The 24109-nt window shown below is 45.2% G+C and overlaps 1 protein-coding gene across 5 annotated transcripts in view; it reads right to left on the bottom strand.

The window, feature by feature from the left end:
- CEP164 (centrosomal protein 164) overlaps window positions 1–24109 on the bottom strand; it is an 84656-nt gene that overhangs the window by 30786 nt on the left and 29761 nt on the right. For all 5 annotated transcript variants that reach the window (XM_073657073.1, XM_073657070.1, XM_073657072.1 and 2 more), the window contains 14 exons: window positions 12714–12802; window positions 12279–12623; window positions 11900–12031; window positions 10619–10835; window positions 9138–9215; window positions 8594–8689; window positions 8367–8489; window positions 7252–7395; window positions 7081–7164; window positions 5768–5836; window positions 4906–5069; window positions 4687–4819; window positions 3967–4037; window positions 1973–2168 (listed from right to left, as the gene is read on the bottom strand). In XM_073657073.1, coding sequence (XP_073513174.1) covers window positions 1973–2168; window positions 3967–4037; window positions 4687–4819; window positions 4906–5069; window positions 5768–5836; window positions 7081–7164; window positions 7252–7395; window positions 8367–8489; window positions 8594–8689; window positions 9138–9215; window positions 10619–10835; window positions 11900–12031; window positions 12279–12623; window positions 12714–12802 — 1941 coding nt within the window. The remainder of the gene's footprint in view (window positions 1–1972; window positions 2169–3966; window positions 4038–4686; window positions 4820–4905; window positions 5070–5767; window positions 5837–7080; window positions 7165–7251; window positions 7396–8366; window positions 8490–8593; window positions 8690–9137; window positions 9216–10618; window positions 10836–11899; window positions 12032–12278; window positions 12624–12713; window positions 12803–24109) is intronic.

Below are 24109 nucleotides of genomic sequence, written 5' to 3' on the forward strand. Positions count from 1 at the left end.
ATTTTATGTATCAAAAAATTCTATATTTTTATGATATAGGTAAGTTTCCACTGTGATTTTTCACTTTTCGGTGTAGCCCATGATGATTTCTACGTGAATATCTACTCAGATTAAGTGATTTGCATATTTAGGTTTTTTTGTGATGTATTTCTATGGTTTCTAAGCTGTCAAGCCAAATCCTTCATCATTTAAAGGGCTTCTAAACCTGACAACTGGAGTTTGTAGACAATAAAAAAAGGTTGTCCGGCATCGGGAGGCAAGTGGCGCTGATGATGATGATGACGACTCGGTCCCATATACATCCACCTGCACGATCCACAGATATGGTGCACACGTACGATACCTCCCTTCGTGGCCTGTCCGCAGTGTGCCGCTGGTGCCACCTCCATCTTTTCCCAAAAATCAGTTTTCCTTGCTCCTTAAAGGGGGTTATCCGCTTTTAATAAAAAATGTCATCCCAATTGATGGCTCTCATGTAAAATAACAGAATCAGATAGTACTCGCCCTCCTCGATCCAGCGCCGGCTTCTCTGCAGCTGCTCCGGTCTCTGTGTTTTAGCTGTAGAGGTGACATCATGTCAACGGCACACGGCATTGCTGCAGACAATCACTGAGCCCAGCAGCTTGTGCTGTCTAAATAGGCAGTGCCAATAAGCTCAATGATTGGCTGCAGCAGTGATGCGAGCTGTCGAAGTCACGACTGCAGCCAAAACACAAAAAACAGAACAGAAGTAGAGAGTCGGCACTGGACCAGGGGAGGGTGAGTACCATCTGATTTTTTGCCATCATTTGGAGACCTTCCGTCTGACGGTTTCTCCTTCTGGAGTCTGGTGCTGGAAGGATCTTCACAGTGACATCATTTGGAGGCTGTCTCATCATGGGAAGCCAATGGGAACGTCATGTGGAAATCTATTTAAAAAATGGCTCATTTTGCAGATTTAACTTCACAGGCCTGAAGAGCGGAAGTAGTGGCCAGGCCCTTTAAACAGAAGAAGTGCTGCGCTTCACAAGTCTCCAGGTGAGTACAAGTTCACCGCCGGCCACACCAGGACCTCAGCGTGTTATCTATATCCTCAGCAGACACGTTTCGCCCACCCTTACCAGAAGCGTTTCACCCACCCTTACAAGAAGCGTTTTGCCCACCCTTACCAGAAGCGTTTCACCCACCCTTACCAGAAGCGTTTCGCCCACCCTTACCAGAAGCGTTTCGCCCACCCTTACCAGAAGCGTTTCGCCCACCCTTACAAGAAGCGTTTTGCCCACCCTTACCAGAAGCGTTTCACCCACCCTTACCAGAAGCGTTTCGCCCACCCTTACCAGAAGCGTTTCGCCCACCCTTACCAGAAGCGTTTCGCCCACCCTTACCAGAAGCGTTTCGCCCACCCTTACAAGAAGCGTTTCGCCCACCCTTACAAGAAGCGTTTCGCCCACCCTTACAAGAAGCGTTTCGCCCACCCTTCCCAGAAGCCACCCTTACCAGAAGCGTTTCGCCCACCCTTACCAGAAGCGTTTCGCCCACCCTTACCAGAAGCCACCCTTACCAGAAGCGTTTCGCCCACCCTTACCAGAAGCGTTTCGCCCACCCTTACCAGAAGCGTTTCGCCCACCCTTACCAGAAGCGTTTCGCCCACCCTTACCAGAAGCCACCCTTACCAGAAGCGCTTCGCCCACCTTTACCAAAAGCGTTTCGCCCACCTTTACCAAAAGCGTTTCGCCCACCCTTACCAAAAGCGATTCGCCCACCCTTACCAAAAGCGTTTCGCCCACCCTTACCAAAAGCGTTTCGCCCACCCTTACCAAAAGCGTTTCGCCCACCCTTTCAAGGCGCCTTTCGCCTAGTCTTCCAAGGCACGTTTCGACAACCCTTTCAAGGCGCATTTCGCCCACCCTTACCAGGCGCGTTTCACCAAAACACAAGTGTTTAGCAGCGGTTTGAGTCCTACAGAGTATACAGGTGTAATACAGCCATATACCTCCTCTAGGTTCTTCCTGATGCCATCCAGCTTCAGCGACTCCTGTAGATCCTGAGACTCGTGGACGTTGTGACGCCACTGCTGTTTGGCTGCTTTCAGCAAAGTCTGTCGCCGGCACATGGATCGGGTCTGAAGGAGTAAAAAATCCTTGGCCCTCTGAATTGAAGCTCCTTGTGATGATATGTAAGAACGCATCCTGGAAAAAATATATACAAAGGAGGGAGAATAATTAAGTCAAATAAATATTTTTGCTAAAGGGACCGCGTCATGTTGGTAACTATACTTTTATTAATCAGAGAAGAGAAATAATGTTTTTTAGTTGTAGATTTAAAGGGAACCTGTCACCTGATTTATGAGGCCCAAACCGCAGCAGCGTGAATCAGATCCTGGCAAGTATATTATTCTCTAAAATTATCAGAGAAAATATACTTTACAGATCTTACCGGGGACCATAACCAGAGACGAGATGCACAGAGCCTTATCTGTGTGCATAGTGTTACATTGCACGATTATCATTCCTATGAAAACTCTTTTCCCGATAATCGTGCAGTGTAAACAGGCTGACGATCACTTCATGATGGGAGTCCCAGCAACAGATCCCCAGCGATCAGCAAGGAATTACTTATCCTATGGATTGGAGATATCTTTGCTAAGACTCTGTAATGGAAATGAGATTTCTCTGCTCATTCTTTCCAAGTCCCTACAGGAAAGTTGGTAAGGGATATACGGAAAAGACGGGAGCGTCTGCCTGTTGTCACTGCTCCAATTTAAAGACGAATTTTAGAACTCTGTTCTCAGGATCGATATGAGTCCCAGAAACAGATCCCCAGTGATCAGCAGGGATTGGAGATAACTTGCCAAGACTCTGTAGTAGAAATGAGTTTTCTCTGCTCATTCTTTCCAAGTCTATACGGAAAAGCCCGGAGCGTCTGCCTGTTGTCACTGCTCAAATTTAAAGGGGCATTTTAAAGTTCTGTTCTCAGGATCGATGGCAGCCCCAGTGATCAGCAGGGTATCACTTATCCTATAGATTGGAGATAACTAGTTAAGACTCTGTAATAGAAATGAGATCTCTCTGCTCATTCGTTCCAAGTCTATATGGAAAAGCTCTACTCCAACGGTCAGCGTGAAAACTTCTCATTAAGAAAAAATGTTAAAAAAATGACACCATTTCTACAAAAAATGAAATGTCCGGAGGCTTCCGCAATCCCCTTTAACCCCTTGTGCTACCGGGATAATTTTCAAACACAAATAAAACCTTAATTGTAAAATTTAAAAAAAAATAAAAAATCTTAATATATCCCAATACTGATATATTTTCTAAAAGACACCTTGCTTTAATATTAAGTGTGCTTTACTCATCCTCCCCTCCCCAATTAGAGAGCTCAGTGGCTCTGCCCGAGTCGCAAAGCTTGCTGATCAGCGGCAGCGCTGTAGATGTGATGACAGCGCTGCGGACAATCGCAGACACTGGGAGCAGCAGCGGAGACACAGCGCTGGACTCAGGGATAGAGAGCAAAGAAAAGTTTATGTTCAATCAAACTGCAAATTCCTTTTAATTCCCCCATACACATTGGATAACCCGCTGATTTTAGGGGAAAATAGAATCCTTTTAAGCTACAGATGATTTTGGCAGCGAGTTAAGGCCCCCATACACTTTAGAGCTGAACAAACCAGGATTGGCTGACAGTCTAGTGTGCATGGAGGCTTCTAGACTCTTCCCAGACACATGATGTCAGGGAAGAGAAGGATTCTGCATGTCCAATTTCCGAGCAATAAGTCAGTACTAGAGTCGTCGTTCAGCTGACAGCTATCTGTGTACGGGGGACTTTACTCCACTCTTCCCATAAAGAACACTGGAAATCTCGGCTGAGAGTTCCTATATATGGGGAAAATCGGAAAAGATATCATCCAAATTGTTCTATGGTCATCTTCAACCTATGATTTCCTTCCATCGAGAACTCTAATAGCTCCATATGTGGAGCCCAACTCACTCATCAATGCTGGAGTCCAGGGCTGGGATGTGTACAGGGGTCACGGACACCATTGGACGCTCTGTCTTATACTGCGAGGGAGAAGAAAGCAAGAGAGCAATGTCAGTAATTGCAATTATCGGCGTAGAGCATTACTCCGGTCCTATGCCGGGTGGAGGACACTATAGGCCATACGAACAAATGTAGTGGCTGCAAACATGGTGCCTGCGGCGAGCTATAGGGCACCTGCACTATTTCCGTAGCACACTGCTCATCCACACCTAATAGGAACAGGCGCATGGCACAAATAATGGGAACAGGCGCACGGCACAAATAATGGGAACAGGCGCATGGCACAAATAATGGGAACAGGCGCGCGGCACAAATAGTGGGAACAGGCGCGCGGCACAAATAATGGGAACAGGCGCGCGGCACAAATAATGGGAACAGGCGCGCGGCACAAATAATGGGAACAGGCGCGCGGCACAAATAATGGGAAGAGGAGCGCGGCACAAATAGTGGGAACAGGCGCGCGGCACAAATAATGGGAACAGGTGCGCGGCACAAATAATGGGAACAGGCGCACGGCACATATAGCCAAGATCACCCTGTGCCGTTATTGACCATGTTGACGGCTGCTGCATCTGTTGAGATCTAAAAATTCACATCATAGAAAATAAAAAACTCTGACAACTAAAGACTAGAATAGAATGGTTTGCAATAATTAGTAAAGGTGCTGACCGGAGTGGACGTGGTGTGGACAAAGCTCTCTGACTTCATTAGATCCTCTACGCGGAGTTCGCTCTCCCCGGGATCATCAGTTGCCTCTTTCTTCAGCTCCTCGCGTTTCTTGCTTACTTCTCCCTCCAGGTCGCTGCAGAGAATATATTTGTTACCTCTGGTGACATATCAGTGATACTGGGCGATTATTTTATTCATTACGGACAGAACAGATTTTACTTGGCCATTTTCTGAAGGCGGCTGCACCGGCTCTGGAGGTTTTCTATTTGGGCCTCCAATTCGGCCTTCTGGTCCTGAACCTCTTCGAGTTCCCTGAGTTTTAGTTGGATTAATTCACTGAGTTGTCTCTGCTCCGCAAGTGCAGTTTCCCGAGACTTGACGCTCTATGAGAGGAGGAGAACAATAACGAATGAGTTAACTGAGAATCCATCAGTGAGCTTGTTCTAACGCTGAATTTATAACTGTTTATGTCTATTTCTTGCATCCTGGGTACCTCTGGCATTAACAAGGCTCCCATGTTGTTGCGGTGCAATGTCAGGACCTCATGCGAGGCCTAGTGACAAGGACCCACGAGACGTTACGATGTCGCAGGAGCCTAGTCAATGCCAGAAGAAGTTCGCAGGACACCGGTTCGGCTATCATGGAGTACTGACATGGATGCCGAACCCGGGTCCTATGAATCTGTTCGCTCGTCTCTAGTAATAAATGCTTTTCATGGGATAACCTCTATAAACGGATTTCCTAACACTGAGAACACACTGTAAGCCATTCAGGTTTGATCAGTAGGGATCCGACTGCTGGGACCTGGGTGTCCTAAGCCATTGCTACAAGGGGCTTTCTGCCGTGTGATGCACAGGCAGGTTGAGCACCTAAGATGTATAGGAAGACAACTGGATAATTTGCATTAAATTTAGTTTTTTTCCAAAGTTGCAGTATTGCTGTATGACAGCGACTGCAGAATTTGTGCAATGGTCCCACAGATAGGACTGTCCCTGCACTATCAATGATGCAAGCCACCATGTGCATGAAGTGGTAAGGACCATGGACCTCTATATACAGTCATAACAGTGTGTGCGGTCACCTCTGCTTTCTCCTCCAGCTTCTTTTCTTGAACTTCCAGGTCCTCTCTTTTCTGAGCCAAAGCTTCTGCCTAAAAGAAGACGTCACATAGAGAAGATCACCAAAAGCCTGGCAAATTAATTGCCCCAAACACGTTCGGAAGCCTGAGACTGTCTGACCTGAGCGTGTTATTAAAGGAGCTTTCTATAACTTTACATATGGACCGAGCATGGAAAAAAATAAGAAATGGCAAATACGCACCTATACATCCCCCGTTGCTCCTCTGTCCCTGCCAAACGTGTCCTCCACTGGTCTCATTTCCCTCTGTTCTAGTCAAAAGCTGTGCCAATTGATTGGCTGCAGCGGTCAGAAGTAAGGTGAGGAGACCAGTGGGGAACACGGCTAACAATACAGAGGAGCAGCGGGGAATCCATAGCCGAGTATAAGTAATTTCTTATTTTACCACACTTAAAGAAAAAAGAGGAAACCCCTTTTAATATGACAACTCTCTGCTTTTAGTGAAGAGAACCCTTCCCATTTACAATCAGAAGGCTGAAAACTCCTCGTATAAAGGATCAGGACAGGTCTTCAGCCTCTGGATGTAAACAATGTGTTTATTTACATACAGCAAGTAGAGTTCTTACAAAAAAAATAACTTTTCTTACAAATCTGCACAACTTGTCATTAGATAATGGACTCTACAGACAACATTGCAATTCTTCTTCACGTCTCCTGACGAAGCCGGAAAGAGAAACGCGCGTCGAGGCGCTTGCACAGATTCCCAGCTTGCTCCATAACGACAGCATGTCTCAAGGTATAGCACCTTTTCACTGAAGATTTGTTATGCTTATTAGCTCTTAACTCACCAGGTACTTGCTCATGTGCTCTGTGTATTCTGATACCTGGAGAGTATTATTATTTCTTACACTTTTTAGTAATATGTAATACTAATAAGCATACATGCTGTCTCCTAAAAACTTTCTAGTGAACCTTGTTGAGGATCCTATGTGTCTTTTTTATGGGCATCCACTATTTATCATTGTTCATAACAATTAGTTCTATCTCACCTTATATGTCTTTTCATCTATATGAGAATATATTTTCAATAAAATTTATTATACGTATCATTAAACTGATCCCACAGTTTTTTTGATCTTTTGTTTAATTTCAAATGACTATATTAATCCCTTGACATTTCAATTTTACAAATATTACCTTGGGACTTATTAATTAGATCATATCTTACAGATCAAACTATTTTTCTTTTTTGGTTGAGAGAACTTGTCATTAGATAAATGACAACATTGCAATTCTTCTGACCGAGCAGCACGCTACCTCTCGATCCAGCTGACCCGTCTTCATCACCAGCTGTTTTCGTCTGATCTCCAGGTTTTGCTCTAAATCCTGTAACTTGTTCTTCTAAATAAAGAGGCGACATAAAGAAAAAAATAATAAAGATACTTCAGCGTGCGCCTGCAGCCTATGAGCATGTGCCGGGACAAGTACCTGCTCCTGGTAACTTCGCTGCCGTTCTTCCAGACGCCTCTCTTGCTCCTGGCGTTGGATCTCCAGCTCCTCTTCATGCAGCCGCATTATCCTTTCCAACTCCTCTTTTAACTTTTCCAGCATTTGTGACCTTTGTCTCTGCTCCTAACGGTAGACGTTAAAGAGAACAACGCGGGTCATCCACAATATCTGTATGGAGTGTGCATGTTCTAGCCGTGTATTTCTGGGGCTTTCATGTGCGCCCCTTCTTCTGAAGTCATGTTTCTATTGATTGGCTTTACTGCATGTGAGCCTGAAATGCGGACATTAGTCTGGGGGTCTCCTGGGGGGCAGGAATATTGCAGAATGAAGAGTGATGAATTAATACATCCACATAGGCTTAATGCAATCTGCCTGCAGAGCAACTTTGCGCTCAGTAACTTTTCCCACTAATAACTAACTGCATGAATCGAAGGTTATGGTCACATCTTACTTTTGTATCGAGATTAGTCCTGGATGTTCACCTTCCATGAAACCAGCGAGTGCCAGAATAGTGTCCCTTTTGGACATTTATTTAAAAGTGTAATCTTCACGGTATTACCTGTTTACAGTGGGTGGTGACTAGGGATGGGCGAGCATTCTCCGCATGTTTAGTGGCAGTGTATCAGCCACGAGACATGAGGCCGTGGGTCCCCAAGTATTTGACTTGAGCACGCTGGCTCCGCTATCCGAACCAGAGCACGATCGCTCATCCCTAGTGGTGACGTATGGTGCCGTGTGCCTATGTAATGGCAAACATGGGTGGATAGATTTGGTGAAAATCTCTTTGTAGGACCAATAATCTATGGCCGCTGGGTGAGACCCATGGGGACCACCGTTTTCCTGACAGCTCTTCTTTTGATTAATCAGCCGGGTATGCCGTCGTCATTGCGGCATGATGAACGAATAGCATCGCGCCTGGCTGGCTAATCAGAAGAGCCGAGGATGCCGTTAGGTTCTCAGGGCTCCATAGCATCCAGAGACCACTGTCGTGACAGATGGATTGGGTCCTGCAAATGGATTTGCAACAACTCTAGTTGGTGGCTATTGTGATGTGTACGTCTAATAGAGCCTAAAAGTGAGGCAAGGAGCCCTACCTCGCTCTCCAGCTGATCCCGCGTCCTCTCCAGGACCTGCCCATGGTCCTCTTTTATACGCTCTAGTTTTCTTTCGTGGTCGCACTGCAATGCATCCCGCTTTTCTTGCAATAGGTCCTTCATCTAATGTAAAAATTGGAAATGGAATAATTGGAAAAAACTGTAGAGAACAGAAGGCAATTATATGTGATCTGCTTCGTGACTATTGATTTACTGTAGGAGGATACCTGTGTCTCAAAGTCCAACGCTTGAGTCATCTTCTTGTTAGCCAGGTACAATTCACCTGGTGTCGCAGAATCCTCTTTCTGCAGATCGGACGCTTCCTGAGAGACCCAAAACATTTTTTTTAACCCTATTCTATGGATGAGCCACCAACACTAACCACCATATCCAAGATCAGAACATTTTACAGTAGGCTGCATAGGAGCTGACCTTTTTTGTGGAAATCCCACGTGCCGGTCATGAGAAATCTAGTGTGAAAGCCATATGCAAATCAGACTGGAAGTGCATTGGGGGTGTGTCAATGAATTTGAAAAATGCAGTGACCCACCCCCAGTGCACTTCCTGCCTGATTTGCATGTGGCTTTTAAGTTAGTTTTCTCATAACTTACACACCGGATCTCCTTAATAAAGGAATCTTTGTGTTGGAGTAGACAGCCGTACCACTACTGCTATATGCAAGATTATGCTGACAGGCTCCCTTTAAACTGATATTTTCTGGCAGAGAAAATATATTAAAAAAACAAAGTCTTAAGTGCCTCCTGTCCCGACCTTGTGATGTCTCTCCAGAACTTCGGCTCTAAGTCGCTCCAGATCTTCCTGATGCTTTTTCTCCAAACACTCAAGAACCTGAAAAAAATAGGACACATACATACGATGACATTGCAGGACTTAGATATTAACCACCCCCCATTAGATGGCCGTACTCGGGTATAGCATCTCAGCTGCTACTGAAGTGAATGGGAGCTGAGCTGCAGCACCAGAAATGACCACTACACAGGGTATGGCGCTGTGGTATTCCGGCACCGTACACTGGAGCTGGGGACAGCTGATCGGTGGGGGTGTCAGATGTCGGACCCCACCTAACCTAAGGATAGAAATTAACTGAAAAGGACAGAAATCCAAAAAACATCATAGAAACAAAAAAAAAAGGCGCCATACTTACAAATGCCTGGTCACAACACTAAAGCATTGCAGGAGCAGCAGACCCCAATGATATTAACCCCTTAATGCTGAATGATGTATATACTGTATCTATCATGGAGAAGATCGGGGTGTGCAGATTGGGCTCAGAAGCTGAACTGACACAGTGCAGATGTCGGCAGTATTACTGCCAGCATCTGCCTCTAAAAGCAGCAATAGGACCTAGCTCCGATCGCTGCTGTTTAACTCCTAAAATCCCTCAAAGGCCAGAGAGAACATCTGCTACCCATCCCCGAGCCTCCAACGTCAAGGATAGTGCTGGATCTACGAGTTGCTGTGTGACCTTCACTTTATGATGAAATAGGAAACATAAGTAACTTGGCACAATAAAGGGGTCCTCCACCCTTTCTTATACTTTACATATGGGTCGAGTATAAAGATAATAGCACACACTCACTGACCGATACAGTCGCTCCTCCTTCCCACTAGTGTCCTCTCCTGTTCTGTTCTTAAAGCACAGAACCGCTGCAGTCACCGATTAGCTGCAGTAGTCACGCGCCGACAATGCAAGGAAAGATATATATAACATGCATATCCCCAGGATTAAGCCCTTGTCACCATGGGAAATGTTTCATTTTTTGTATTTCCTTTTGTGTTTTCCTTCCCTTCATCCAAGAGCCATAACTTTTTTTTTTTAATTATCAATCAAGACAGCCAGCCACACGAAGGCATGTTTTCTTTTGTGAGAAGAATTGCAGTTTTGATTGACACTATTCATTTTACTGAAAAATGGGAAAAGTAGGGTGAAGTTGTGAATAAAAAAAACCCAGACTTACCGATAAGGCAGCAAAGAAAACCCCTCGCTGGGTACCCGATAAATACCTGGAATGGCACGTGGGAACACATGCCTTAAGTGTGGTCTATCAGAAGTTGATAGCAGCATTTAGATGGTTGACAGCAGCATTTAAGCGGTTGACAGCAGCAATCACAGTTTAGCTCCGATTGCTGCAGTTACAGGCAGGTGTTTGCTGTACAACACATATACGGCACACATCGGGAAGGGCTAATACTGTACTATTCGGTTTAGATTCAAGTAGTCAACCGCTCACCTCCTTTATTTCCAGCCCGTGTTTCTCTCTCAGCTTTTCCAGGGAAGCTTCTCTTTCCCACAACGATATATTTCTTTCTTGTTCCAGTAAATGTTCAGTTTCTCGTTTCATCCTTTCCAGCAGCTCCTGCTTTTCCTGCAACATCTTCTCCTCCTGAGCCTCCTCCATGTCCTCTAATGCCTGCTTACGCTTCTCTCCAAGTTCCTCTTCTCGGATCCTGCAGGACATAGACGAGTCCACAGCAGAAAAGTGCGGTGAGAATAGTTGGGTCACCGGCCACCACAAAAAAAGGTCCTGACTTATTCCCAAATGTAAAAGTATTACACTTACCAATACACTTTATTCCTCAAAACTTTATGGGTGGTCCAATTTTAATCCCCTCTTGAAGTGAAGCTAAGAATTTCCTCCTACTCCCTGTATAAGGGATACGGTGAAGGGGGCTGGCTTCACGGTTTCATTAATTAGCTAAACTAACCCATTTCTCCGTCTCTGCAACAGCCATGATGGAGAAAGGGGGATGGCTTAGATAATAAAGTGTACCAGACAGTCTTCTCCTCTTTGTCTCTACATCAACACTTATAAAGAAGGGTCTGTCTTGGCTAATGAACCGAGTTGTGGGCAGTCAGCCTCCTTGTCTTCCTTAGCATTAGCCGTAATGGAGAAGAGGGCTGAATCAGGCTGATTTGTTGCCTCCTCCTTCTTTGGTGACAAGCTTGAAAGGGGCAGGGCTGTCTTTGCTAATGTCCGTTACCAGACAGCCAGGCCCCTCCAAGCTCGTCTTTTCTGTTTTTGCCTCAGCTGTGATGGAGTATGGGACTGGTTTAGTTAATGAATTGAGCCAGACCCCTTCTTAGTTTTTCCATCAGCATTAATGGAAAAGGTGGTGGTTGTAAGTAATAGATTGCGCCAGTCAGTAGTAAGGGGCTGGCTTAGGTAATGAACTGACCCACGCAGCCAGCCCCCTTCAAGCTTGTGTTTTCTGTTTTCGCCTCAGCTGTGATGGAGTATGGGCTTGGTTTAGTTTGAGCCAGACCCCTTCTTGTTTTTTCCATCAGCATTAATGGAAAAGGGGGTGGTCGTAAGTAATAGATTGCGCCAGTCAGTAGGAAGGAGCTGGCTTAGGTAATGAACTGACCCAGATGGCCAACCCCTTTCATCACGTCAATTACATGTGTTAAAATTTGTTTTCAGAAGTGAAGCATTCAGTACCACTGGTGACCAATCACAAACTTTGTGTGAACTTTTTACACCCCCACCCACCCCTGTTACATTTCCCCTTACTTCATGTGTTCTTCTTCCTCCTCCCTCTCCAGGTTGAGTTCACTTTCCAGCTTTAGCAACTTCTGTTTCTGGATTTCCAGAAGTTTTTCCTCTTCTTTCTTTGTCTCCTGTTCTAACCTTTCTTCTAAGGCTCTGGGGAAACAAGAAGCAAATACATCCATATAACTTTCTTTCCATCACATGTGAACCAGATGCAGAAATTACCTATAAATGTTAAAGAAGGGGGCTGGCTTAGTTACTGAATCACGTGAAAAAGCCAGCGTCCTTCCCCTCTTTTTTTCCCCCAATAAATCCACAAGTATCACAGTTTAAGATCACTTTATTCCTGGAATAAGTGGGTCCTAATAGAAAACTCGGTTTAGTATTGGTGGAGGATTACCTGAGGTTGCTCTCCTGTTCTTGGTACAGTCGATGTCTCTCTTCCTCCTCTTCTTTTCTCAGCTCCTCTCTCAATTCTTGCAGTTTCCGTCGATGTCCTTCCCTTACTGCCTCTTTCTCCGGCTCCACCATTGATTGAGAATTATCACTGGAAAGTTTCGAAGCCTCGTCCACAACGTTCGCTGGCTCCGGGGTGGGTGGAACAGATTCTTCTTTTAGTTTGGACTCTTTCGCAGCAGTTTGCAAGGACGGGATACTGGGTTTATAAGATTCTGATAATCTGGACGGGTCCTTAGTGATCGCCAGTTCCAGGGTAGAGTTTATGGACTTTGGTTCCGGAATATTTCTAAAATGAAAAAAAACAACAGCAAAAATAAGTATCAAGAATTAAAAGGTTAAAAAAAATAAATAAACAAAACAAACTATTTGCACTTACTTTTTCGTTATCTCTGTTAGATCTTTTACAGGCTCAAGGTGATCGTCACTAACATCTTCCTCAATATCCTCATCTATATCTATAGTGTCCTAAATTATAAAAAAAAGTACATTATATATAACATGTCTATCCATCCTGTGATTTCCACAATTCCACGACTTTTTCACAATACAAGCTGAATACCATAACAAATAAGTCTCTTATACCTGATGAGACTAGTGTGCTTACTTTGAAAATCCATGTCAGAATGGCTGCATAATTCTTTATCAAATTTTAACTCAATCTCAGCCTACCTAGCCAAAGTGACAGCTCCTCAGTGTCCCTCCGCCCTGCTGAATCTCCCCCCACCTAGCCCAAGTGACAGCTTCTCAGTGTCCCTCCTCCCTGCTGAATCTCTACCCACCTAGCTAGACTGACAGCTCCTCAGTGTCCCACCTCCCTGCTGAATCTCCCCCCACCTAGCTAGACTGACAGCTCCTCGGTGTCCCACCTCCCTGCTGAATCTCTACCCACCTAGCTAGACTGACAGCTCCTCAGTGTCCCACCTCCCTGCTGAATCTCCCCCCACCTAGCTAGACTGACAGCTCCTCAGTGTCCCACCACCCTGCTGAATCTCCACCCCACCTAGCCCAAGTGACAGCTCCTCAGTGTCTCTCCTCCCTGCTGAATCTCCCTCCACCTAGCTAGACTGACTGCTCCTCAGTGTCCCTCCTCCCCTCTGAATCTCCCCCCACCTAGCCCAAGTGACAGCTCCTCAGTGTCCCTCCTCCCTGCTGAATCTCCCCCACCTAGCTAGACTGACAGCTCCTCAGTGTCCCACCTCCCTGCTGAATCTCTACTCACCTAGCTAGACTGACAGCTCCTCAGTGTCCCACCTCCCTGCTGAATCTCCCCCCACCTAGCTAGACTGACAGCTCCTCAGTGTCCCACCTCCCTGCTGAATCTCCACCCCACCTAGCCCAAGTGACAGCTCCTCAGTGTCTCTCCTCCCTGCTGAATCTCCCCCCACCTAGCCCAAGTGACAGCTCCTCAGTGTCCCACCTCCCTGCTGAATCTCCCCCCACCTAGCTAGACTGACAGCTCCTCAGTGTCCCACCTCCCTGCTGAATCTCTACCCACCTAGCTAGACTGACAGCTCCTCAGTGTCCCACCTCCCTGCTGAATCTCCCCCCACCTAGCTAGACTGACAGCTCCTCAGTGTCCCACCTCCCTGCTGAATCTCCACCCCACCTAGCCCAAGTGACAGCTCCTCAGTGTCTCTCCTCCCTGCTGAATCTCCCTCCACCTAGCTAGACTGACTGCTCCTCAGTGTCCCTCCTCCCCTCTGAATCTCCCCCCACCTAGCCCAAGTGACAGCTCCTCAGTGTCCCTCCTCCCTGCTGAATCTCCCCCACCTAGCTAGACTGACAGCTCCTCAGTGTCCCACCTCCCTGCTGAATCTCTACCCACCTAGCTAGACTGACAGCTCCTCAGTGTCCCACCTCCCTGCTGAATCTCCCCCCACCTAGCTAGACTGACAGCTCCTCAGTGTCCCACCTCCCTGCTGAATCTCCACCCCACCTAGCCCAAGTGACAGCTCCTCAGTGTCTCTCCTCCCTGCTGAATCTCCCTCCACCTAGCTAGACTGACTGCTCCTCAGTGTCCCTCCTCCCTTCTGAATCTCCCCCCACCTAGCCCAAGTGACAGCTCCTCAGTGTCCCTCCTCCCTGCTGAATCTCCCCCACCTAGCTAGACTGACAGCTTCTCAGTGTCCCTCCTCCCTGCTGAATCTCCCCCCACCTTGCTAGATTGACAGCTCCTCAGTGTCCTTCCTCCTTGCTGAATCTCCCTCCACCTAGCTAGACTGACAGCTCTTCGGTATCCTTTGTCCCTGTTGAATCTCCCTCCACCTAGCTAGACTGACAGCTCTTCAGTGTCCCTCCTCCCTGTCGAATCTCCCCCCTCCTTGCTAGATTGACAGCTCCTCAGTGTCTCTCCTACCTGCTGAATCTCTACCCACCTAGCCACACTGACAGCTCCTCAGTGTCCTTCCTACCTGTTGAATCTCCCTCCACCTAGCTAGACTGACAGCTCTTCAGTGTCCCTCCTCCCTGTCGAATCTCCCCCCTCCTTGCTAGATTGACAGCTCCTCAGTGTCTCTCCTACCTGCTGAATCTCTACCCACCTAGCCACACTGACAGCTCCTCAGTGTCCTTCCTACCTGTTGAATCTCCCTCCACCTAGCTAGACTGACATCTCTTCAGTGTTCCTCTTCCTGTTGAATCTCCACCTACCTACCCAGACTGACAGTCCCTCAGTGTCCCTCCTCCCTGAACTTAAATTCAACTAGCCAGACTGACAGCTCCTCATTGTCCCTCCTATCTGCTGAGATCTCACACTACTCAGAACAAGCTGCAGCTGTCAGGCTGGGCAGAGACTTAATACACTTGGATTCATGAGTTCCTTTACTCTCTAGCTGGATTCCTAAAATGCTCGTTTTAATATCAGGTTATACAGCCATTCTGCCATGGATTTTCACAGTACACCAGACTCATCAGGTCTAGGAGATTTTTGTACTATTGTATGCAGTCTTGTGAAATCTGGTGACTGAGCCACTTTAAGGTTTTGGCTCTACATAGCAAATGTTAGACACTTGTCAGTGCCAGAGCGGAGGGTCGCTTTAAGGATGTGTGGTCAGTGTCTTAAAGGAGTTGACCCAAGTCGAGAACAGGGCTCTGAAACACCCCATCCCAATGGAACTCCATTCATTGTCTGTGGGCCTTCCGCAGATAGCGGAGTACAATGGAAGTTCCATAGAGAATGAATGGAGCGATGGTGCAATGTGGATTTTCTGTTCAGATGTGCAGGCAGAAAATCTGCAGCATATTATAGCAGCCGAAAAATCCACAAATTTGTATGTGTGAACGTGCCCTAAAATCAGTGGTGCTGCTAGCAATGCTATTAATGGTGGCGTGGTGCACCGCTATCCTCCGAACCGTCGGAGCTCACTGTAATATGCAGCCTACAGCTGTGATTAATATCTTGGCTGGTTCTACCTGAATATTATCATTTTTGCAGTCCTTTAATTAGCAGTGTGCCCCTTCTGTTCTTGCTGCCTGCGCTTAGTGATCACAGGTCAGGTAATGCTATACCCACGGGTGGCCGTATCTGCTGGAGCCGTCATCCAGCTGAGCCCTGGAACGAAAGCTGCTGAGCAACCGAAAATCCGAATAAGAAGTGTATACAGCGCCGCCTGCTGGCTGCACACTTGCATTACTTAATTTTTTTTATTTTTTTTTCTCCCTTTTTCCCTCTAAAAAGCTTATATTTTTACTAAAATAATTATTTTCTTATTTTCTTTTAAGCTATGGCTCTTATTGGTCATTTTTAATTCCATTTTTTTTTTTTTTTTTTTTTACAAATATTCAGACTTTTTTTTTTTTCTTTTTTGCTGCTTTTTACCAAGCAGGTAAACTTCAGATTGTTCAGGACATCTGCAAGAATGATTGTCCGGAGAATAAAAAGCGAGCCCTGTGTTTTCCAACAGTAAAGCATCTCGAGACATTCATGTGTGGGGAGCTTTTCATCTATGGAGGGGGATCACTCACAATTTTGCCTAAAAACACAGATGATATCTAAACATCCTCCACGAGCAACTTTTCCCGTCATCCAGGAGAATTTTGGTAATGGACAATGCTTTTTACGGCATGACGGAGACCATATAACAAGACAAAATTGATAACTAAGTGGCTGAGTAAACAAAGCAGTAAAATGTGGGATCAATGGCCAGGAACCTCCCCAGATCTCAATCCCATTAAGAACCTGTGGTCAATCCTCAAAAAGGAACAAACAAAAACCCAGAGGTTGAGCTAAACCCGAAGCACTGATGAGACAAGAACGGGCGGCCATCAGTCAGGATTTGGCCCAGAAGCCGATGTCCAGCTGCCAGTGCAAAGGGCAGAAGTCGTGAAAAATAAGGGACAGAGCTGGAAACATTGAGGCTTTGTACAAACTTGTATTTGTCAATAAAATGTAAAAAACATTTGAAATGTTTGTAACTGCACTTTGGTAACTATAGAAACATCCAACTAAAAGATCTAAAAACACTGAAGCAGCAAATTGCAAAAAACAAAATTTGTGCCATTCTCAAAACTTTTGGCCACGACTTGAACAGTCTCCAGGGGGCTGACTTGGCAAGGTGGGGATACAGGAGCTCTTCTTCATGTTCTCACCCACCTTCATTCACCAATGGCAAGGTGGGGATACAGGAGCTCTTTTTCATGTTCTCACGCACCTTCATTCACCAATGGCAAGGTGGGGATACAGGAGCTCTTCTTCATATTATCACCCGCCTTCCTTTACCATTGGAAAAGTGGGGAAACGAGATATCTTCATATTATCACCCACCTTCCTTTACCATTGGCAAGGTGAGGATACAGGAGCTCTTCTTCATGTTATGACCCACCTTACTTTATTGTTGGCAAGGTGGAGATACAGGAACTCTTCTTGATGTTATGACCCACCTTCCTTTACCATTGGAAAGGTGGAGCTGCAGGAGCTCTTCTTCAAGTTATCACCCACCTTCCTTTACCATTGGAAAGGTGGGGATACAGAAGCTCTTCTTCATGTTATGACCCACCTTCCTTTATTGTTGGCAAGGTGGAGATACAGGAGCTCTTCTTCATGTTCTCACCCACCTTCATTCACCAATGGCAAGGTGGGGATACAGGAGCTCTTTTTCATGTTCTCACCCACCTTCATTCACCAATGGCAAGGTGGGGATACAGGAGCTCTTCTTCATGTTATCATCCACCTTCCTTTACCTTTAGCAAGATGGGGATACAGGAGTTCTTCTTCATGTTCTCACCCATTTTCCTTTACCATTGGCAATGTGGGGATACAGGAGCTCTTCTTCATATTATCACCCGCCTTCCTTTACCATTGGAAAAGTGGGGAAACGAGATATCTTCATATTATCACCCACCTTCCTTTACCATTGGCAAGGTGAGGATACAGGAGCTCTTCTTCATGTTATGACCCACCTTACTTTATTGTTGGCAAGGTGGAGATACAGGAACTCTTCTTGATGTTATGACCCACCTTCCTTTACCATTGGAAAGGTGGAGCTGCAGGAGCTCTTCTTCAAGTTATCACCCACCTTCCTTTACCATTGGAAAGGTGGGGATACAGAAGCTCTTCTTCATGTTATGACCCACCTTCCTTTATTGTTGGCAAGGTGGAGATACAGGAACTCTTCTTGATGTTATGACCCACCGTCCTTTACCATTGGCAAGGTGAAAAAACAGGAGCTCTTCTTCATGTTAACACCCACCTTCCTTTACCATTGGCAAGGTGGGGATACAAGAGCTCGCCTTCATGTTATGACCCACCTTACTTTACCAATAGCAAGGTGGGGATACAGGAGCTCTTCTTCATGTTATCACCCACCTTCTTTTACCATTGGCAAGGTTGGGATACGGGAGCTGGTCTTCATTTTATCACCTACCTTCCTTTATTGTTGGCAAGATGGGGATACAGGAGCTCTTCTTCATGTTATCACCCACCTTCCTTTACCATTGGCAAAGTGGAGATACAGAAGCTCTTCTTCATTTTATCACCCACCTTACTTTATTGTTGGCAAGGTGGAGATACAGGAACTCTTCTTCATGTTATCACACACCTTCCTTTACCAATAGCAAGTTGGGGATACAGGAGCTCATCTTCATGTTATCACCCACCTTCCTTTACCATTGGCAAGGTGGGGATACAGGAGCTCTTCTTCATGTTATGACCCACCTTACTTTACCAATAGCAAGGTGGGGATACAGGAGCTCTTCTTCATGTTATCACCCACCTTCTTTTACAAATGGCAAGGTTGGGATACAGGAGCTGGTCTTTATTTTATCACCTACCTTCCTTTATTGTTGGCAAGATGGGGATACAGGAGCTCTTCTTCATGTTATGACCCACCTTCCTTTACCATTGGCGAAGTGGAGATACAGGAGTTCGTCTTCATGTTATCACCCACCTTCCTTTACCATTGGCAAGGTAGGGATACAGGAGCTCTTAATGTTATCACCCACCTTAATTTATTGTTGGCAAGGTGGAGATACAGGAACTCTTCTTCATGTTATCACCCAACTTCCTTTACCAATAGCAAGGTGGGGATACAGGAGCTCATCTTCATGTTATCACCCACCTTCCTTTACCATTGGCAAGGTGGGGATACAGGAGCTCTTCTTCATCTTATGACCCACCTTACTTTACCAATAGCAAGGTGGGGATACAGGAGCTCATCTCCATGTTATCACCGACCTTTCTTTACCATTGGCAAGGTAGGGATACACGAGCTTTTCTTCATTTTATCATCCACTTTCCTTTACCAATGGCAAGGTGGGGATACAGGAACTCTTCTTCATGTTATCACCCACCTTTCTTTATTGTTGGCAAGGTGGTGATACAGGAGTTCGTCTTCATGTTATCACCCACCTTCCTTTACCATTGGCAAGGTTAGGATACAGGAGCTCTTCTTAATATTATTACCCACCGTCCTTTACCATTGGCAAGGTTAGGATAGAGGAGCTCTTCTTCATGTTATCATTCACCTTCCTTTACCAATGGCAAGTTGGGGATACAGGAGCTCTTCTTCATGTTATCCGCCTTAATTTACCATTGGCAAGTTGGGGATACAGGAGTTTTTCTTCATGTTATCACCCACCTTGTTTTACAAATGGCAAGTTGGGGATACAGGAGCTCTTCTTCATGTTATCACCCACCTTCTTTTAGCATTGGCAAGGTGGGGATACAGGAGCTCTTCTTCATGTTATCACCCACCTTGTTTTACAAATGGCAAGGTGGGGATACAGGAGCTCTTCTTCATGTTATCACCCACCTTGTTTTACAAATGGCAAGGTGGGGATACAGGAGCTCTTCTTCATGTTATCACCCACGTTCTTTTACCAATGGCAAGGTGGGGATACAGGAGCTCTTCTTCATGTTATCACTCAACTTTCTTTGCCATTGGCAAGGTTAGGATACAGGAGCTCTTCTTCATGTTATCACCCACCTTTACCATCGGTAAGGTGAAAAAACAGGAGCTCTTCTTTATGTTATCCACCTTAATTTACCATTGGCAAGTTGGGGATACAGAAGTTTTTCTTCATGTTATCACCCAACTTCTTCTACCAATGGCAAGTTGGGGATACAGGAGCTCTTCTTCATGTTATCACCCACCATCTTTTACCATTGGCAAGTTGGGGATACAGGAGCTCTTCTTCATGTTATCACCCACCATCCTTTACCATTGGCAAGGTGAAAAAACGGGAGCTCTTCTTCATGTTATCACCCACCTTCCTTTACCATTGGTAAGGTGGGGATACAGGAGCTCGTCTTCATGTTATGATATAAGAGCTTTTCTTCATGTTATGACTCATCTTCCTTTATTGTTGGCAAGGTGGAGATACAGGAACTCTTCTTCATGTTATCACCCACCTTCCTTTACCATTGGCAAAGTGGATACAGAAGCTCTTCTTCATGTTATCACTCACCTTCCTTTACCATTGGCAAGGTGGGGATACAGGAGCTCGTCTTCATGTTATCACCCACCTTCCTTTACCATTGGCAAAGTGGAGATACAGAAGCTCTTCTTCATGTTATCACTCACCTTAATTTACCAACGGCAAGGTGGGGACACATGAACTCTTATTCATGTTATCATCCACCCTAATTTACCATTGGCAAGGTGGGGATACAGGAGCTCTTCTTCATGTTATCATCCACCTTCTTTTACCATTGGCAAGGTTGGGATACAGGAGCTGGTCTTAATCTTATCATCTACCTTCCTTTACCATTGGCAAGATGGGGATACAGGAGTTCGTCTTCATGTTATCACCCACCTTCCTTTACCATTGGCAAAGTGGAGATACAGAAGCTCTTCTTCGTGTTATCACTCACCTTCCTTTACCATTGGCAAGGTAGGAATACAGGAGCTCTTAATGTTATGACCCACCTTACTTTATTGTTGGAAAGGTAGAGATACAGAAGCTCTTCTTCATGTTATCACCCACCTTCCTTTACCATTGGCAAGGAGGGGATACAGGAGGTCTTCTTCATGTTATCATCCACTTCCTTTACCATTGGCAAGGCGAAAAAAACAGGAGCTCTTCAAGTTATCACCCACCTTCCTTTACCAATAGCAAGGTGGGGATACAGAAGCTGGTCTTCATCTTATCACCTACCTTCCTTTATTGTTGGCAAGATGGGGATACAGGAGCTCTTCTTCATGTTATCACCCACCTTCCTTTACAAATAGCAAGGTGGGGATACAGAAGCTCTTCTTCATGTTATCACCCACCTTCCTTTACCAATGGCAAAGTAGGGATACAGGAGCTCTTCTTCATGTTATCACCCACCTTCATTTACCAATGGCAAGGTAGGGATACAGGAGCTTTTCTTCATGCTATCATCGACTTTCCTTTACCGTTGGCAAGGTGAACATACAGGAGCTCTTTTTCATGTTATCACCCACCTTCCTTTACCATTGGCAAGATGGGGATAGAGGAGCTCTTCTTCATGTTATCCACCTTAATTTACCATTGGCAAGTTGGGGATACAGGAGCTCTTCTTCATGTTATCCACCTTAATTTACCATTGGCAAGGTGGGGATACAGGAGCTCTTCTTCATGTTATCACCCACCTTCCTTTACCAACGGCAAAGTGGGGATACAGGAGCTCCTCTTCATGTTATCATCCACCCTAATTTACCATTGGCAATGTGGGGATACAGAAGCTCTTCTTCATGTTATCACCCACCTTACTTTACCTTTGGCAAAGTGGAGATACAGAAGCTCTTCTTCATGTTATCACTCACCTTCCTTTACCATTGGCAAGGTGGGGATACAGGAGTTCTTCTTCATGTTATCACCCACCTTCCTTAACCATTGGCAAGGTAGGAATACAGGAGCTCTTAATGTTATGACCCACCTTACTTTATTGTTGGCAAGGTGGAGATACAGGAGCACTTCTTCATGTTATCACCCACCTTACTTTACCAATAAAAAGGTGGGGATACAGGAGCTCTTCATGTTATCACCCACCTTCCTTTACCATTGGCAAGGTGGGGATACAGGAGGTCTTCTTCATGTTATCACCCACCTTCCTTTACCATTGGCAAGGCGAAAAAACAGGAGCTCTTCATGTTATCACCCACCTTCATTTACCAATGGCAAGGTAGGGATACAGGAGCTCTTCTACATGTTATCACCTACCTTCCTTTACCAATAGCAAGGTGGGGGTGCAGGAGATCTTCTTCATGCTATCACCCACCTTCCTTTACCAATGGCAAGGTGGGGATACAGGAGCTCTTCTTCATGTTATCACCCACCTTCATTTAACAATGTCAAGGTGGGGATACTGTAGTTCTTCTTCATGTTATCACCCAAGTTAATTTACCATTGGCAAGTTGGGGATACGGGAGCTCTTCTTCATGTTATCCACCTTCATTTACCATTGGCAAGGTGGGGATACAGGAGCTCTTCTTCATGTTATCACCCAAAATCCTTTACCAATAGCAAGGTGGGAATACAGAAACTCTTCTTCATGTTATCATCCACCTTAATTTACCATTGGCAAGGTGGAGATACAGGAGCTGGTCTTCATGTTATCACTCACCTTCCTTTACTGTTGGCAAGGTGAGGATGCAGAAGCTCTTCTTCATATATATGTGTATGTACAGTACAGACCAAAAGTTTGAACACACCTTCTCATTTAAAGATTTTTCTGTATTTTCATGACTTTAAAAATTGTACATTCACACTGAAGGCATCAAAACTATGAATTAACACATGTGGAATTATATACTTAACAAAAAAGTGTGAAACAACTGAAAATATGTCTTATACTCTAGGTTCTTCAAAGTAGCCACCTTTTGCTTTGATGACTGCTTTGCACACTCTTGGTATTCTCTTGATGAGCTTCAAGAGGTAGTCACCGGAAATGGTTTTCACTTCACAGGTGTGCCCTGTCAGGTTTAATAAGTGGGATTTCTTGCCTTATAAATGGGGTTGGGACCATCAGTTGTGTTGTACAGAAGTCAGGTGGATACACAGCTGATAGTCCTACTGAATAGACTGTTAGAATTTGTATTATGGAAAGCAAAAAGCAGCTAAATAAAGAAAAACGAGTGGCCATCATTACTTTAAGAAATGAAGGTCAGTCAGTCCGAAAAATTGGGCAAACTTTGAAAGTGTCCCCAAGTGCAGTTGCAAAAACCATCAAGCGCTACAAAGAAACTGGCTCACATGAGGACCGCCCCAGGAAAGGAAGACCAAGAGTCACCTCTGCTTCTGAGGATAAGTTTATCCGAGTCACCAGCCTCAGAAATCGCAGGTTAACAGCAGCTCAGATTAGAGACCAGGTCAATGCCACACAGAGTTCTAGCAGCAGACACATCTCTTCAACAACTGTTAAGAGGAGACTTTGTGCAGCAGGCCTTCATGGTAAAATAGAAGAAGAGAAGAGACTTGTTTGGGCTAAAGAACACAAGGAATGGACATTAGACCAGTGGAAATCTGTGCTTTGGTCTGATGAGTCCAAATTTGAGATCTTTGGTTCCAACCACCATGTCTTTGTGCGACGCAGAAAAGGTGAACGGATGGACTCTACATGCCTGGTTCCCACCGTGAAGCATGGAGGAGGAGGTGTGATGATGTGGGGGTGCTTTGCTGGTGACACTGTTGGGGATTTATTCAAAATTGAAGGCATACTGAACCAGCATGGCTACCACAGCATCTTGCAGCGGCATGCTATTCCATCCGTTTTGCGTTTAGTTGGACCATCATTTATTTTTCAACGGGACAATGACCCCAAACACACCTCCAGGCTGTGTAAGGGCTATTTGACTGAGAAGGAGAGTGATTGGGTGCTACGCCAGATGACCTGGCCTCCACAGTCACCAGACCTGAACCCAATCGAGATGGTTTGGGGTGAGCTGGACCGCAGAGTGAAGGCAAAAGGGCCAACAAGTGCTAAGCATCTCTGGGAACTCCTTCAAGATTGTTGGAAGACCATTTCCGGTGACTACCTCTTGAAGCTCAAGAGAATGCCAAGAGTGTGCAAAGCAGTCATCAAAGCAAAAGGTGGCTACTTTGAAGAACCTAGAATATAAGACATATTTTCAGTTGTTTCACACTTTTTTGTTAAGTATATAATTCCACATGTGTTAATTCATAGTTTTGATGCCTTCAGTGTGAATGTACAATTTTCATAGTCATGAAAATACAGAAAAATCTTTAAATGAGGTGTGTCCAAACTTTTGGTCTGTACTGTATGTATGTGTATATATATATATATATATATATATATATATATATATATATATATATATATATATATATATATATATATATATATATATATAC

This window comes from Phyllobates terribilis, unplaced genomic scaffold (assembly GCF_046119375.1).
Source record: "Phyllobates terribilis strain yellow unplaced genomic scaffold, ASM4611937v1 Scaffold_12__6_contigs__length_324123572, whole genome shotgun sequence".
Classification (NCBI taxonomy): Eukaryota; Metazoa; Chordata; class Amphibia; order Anura; family Dendrobatidae; genus Phyllobates; species Phyllobates terribilis.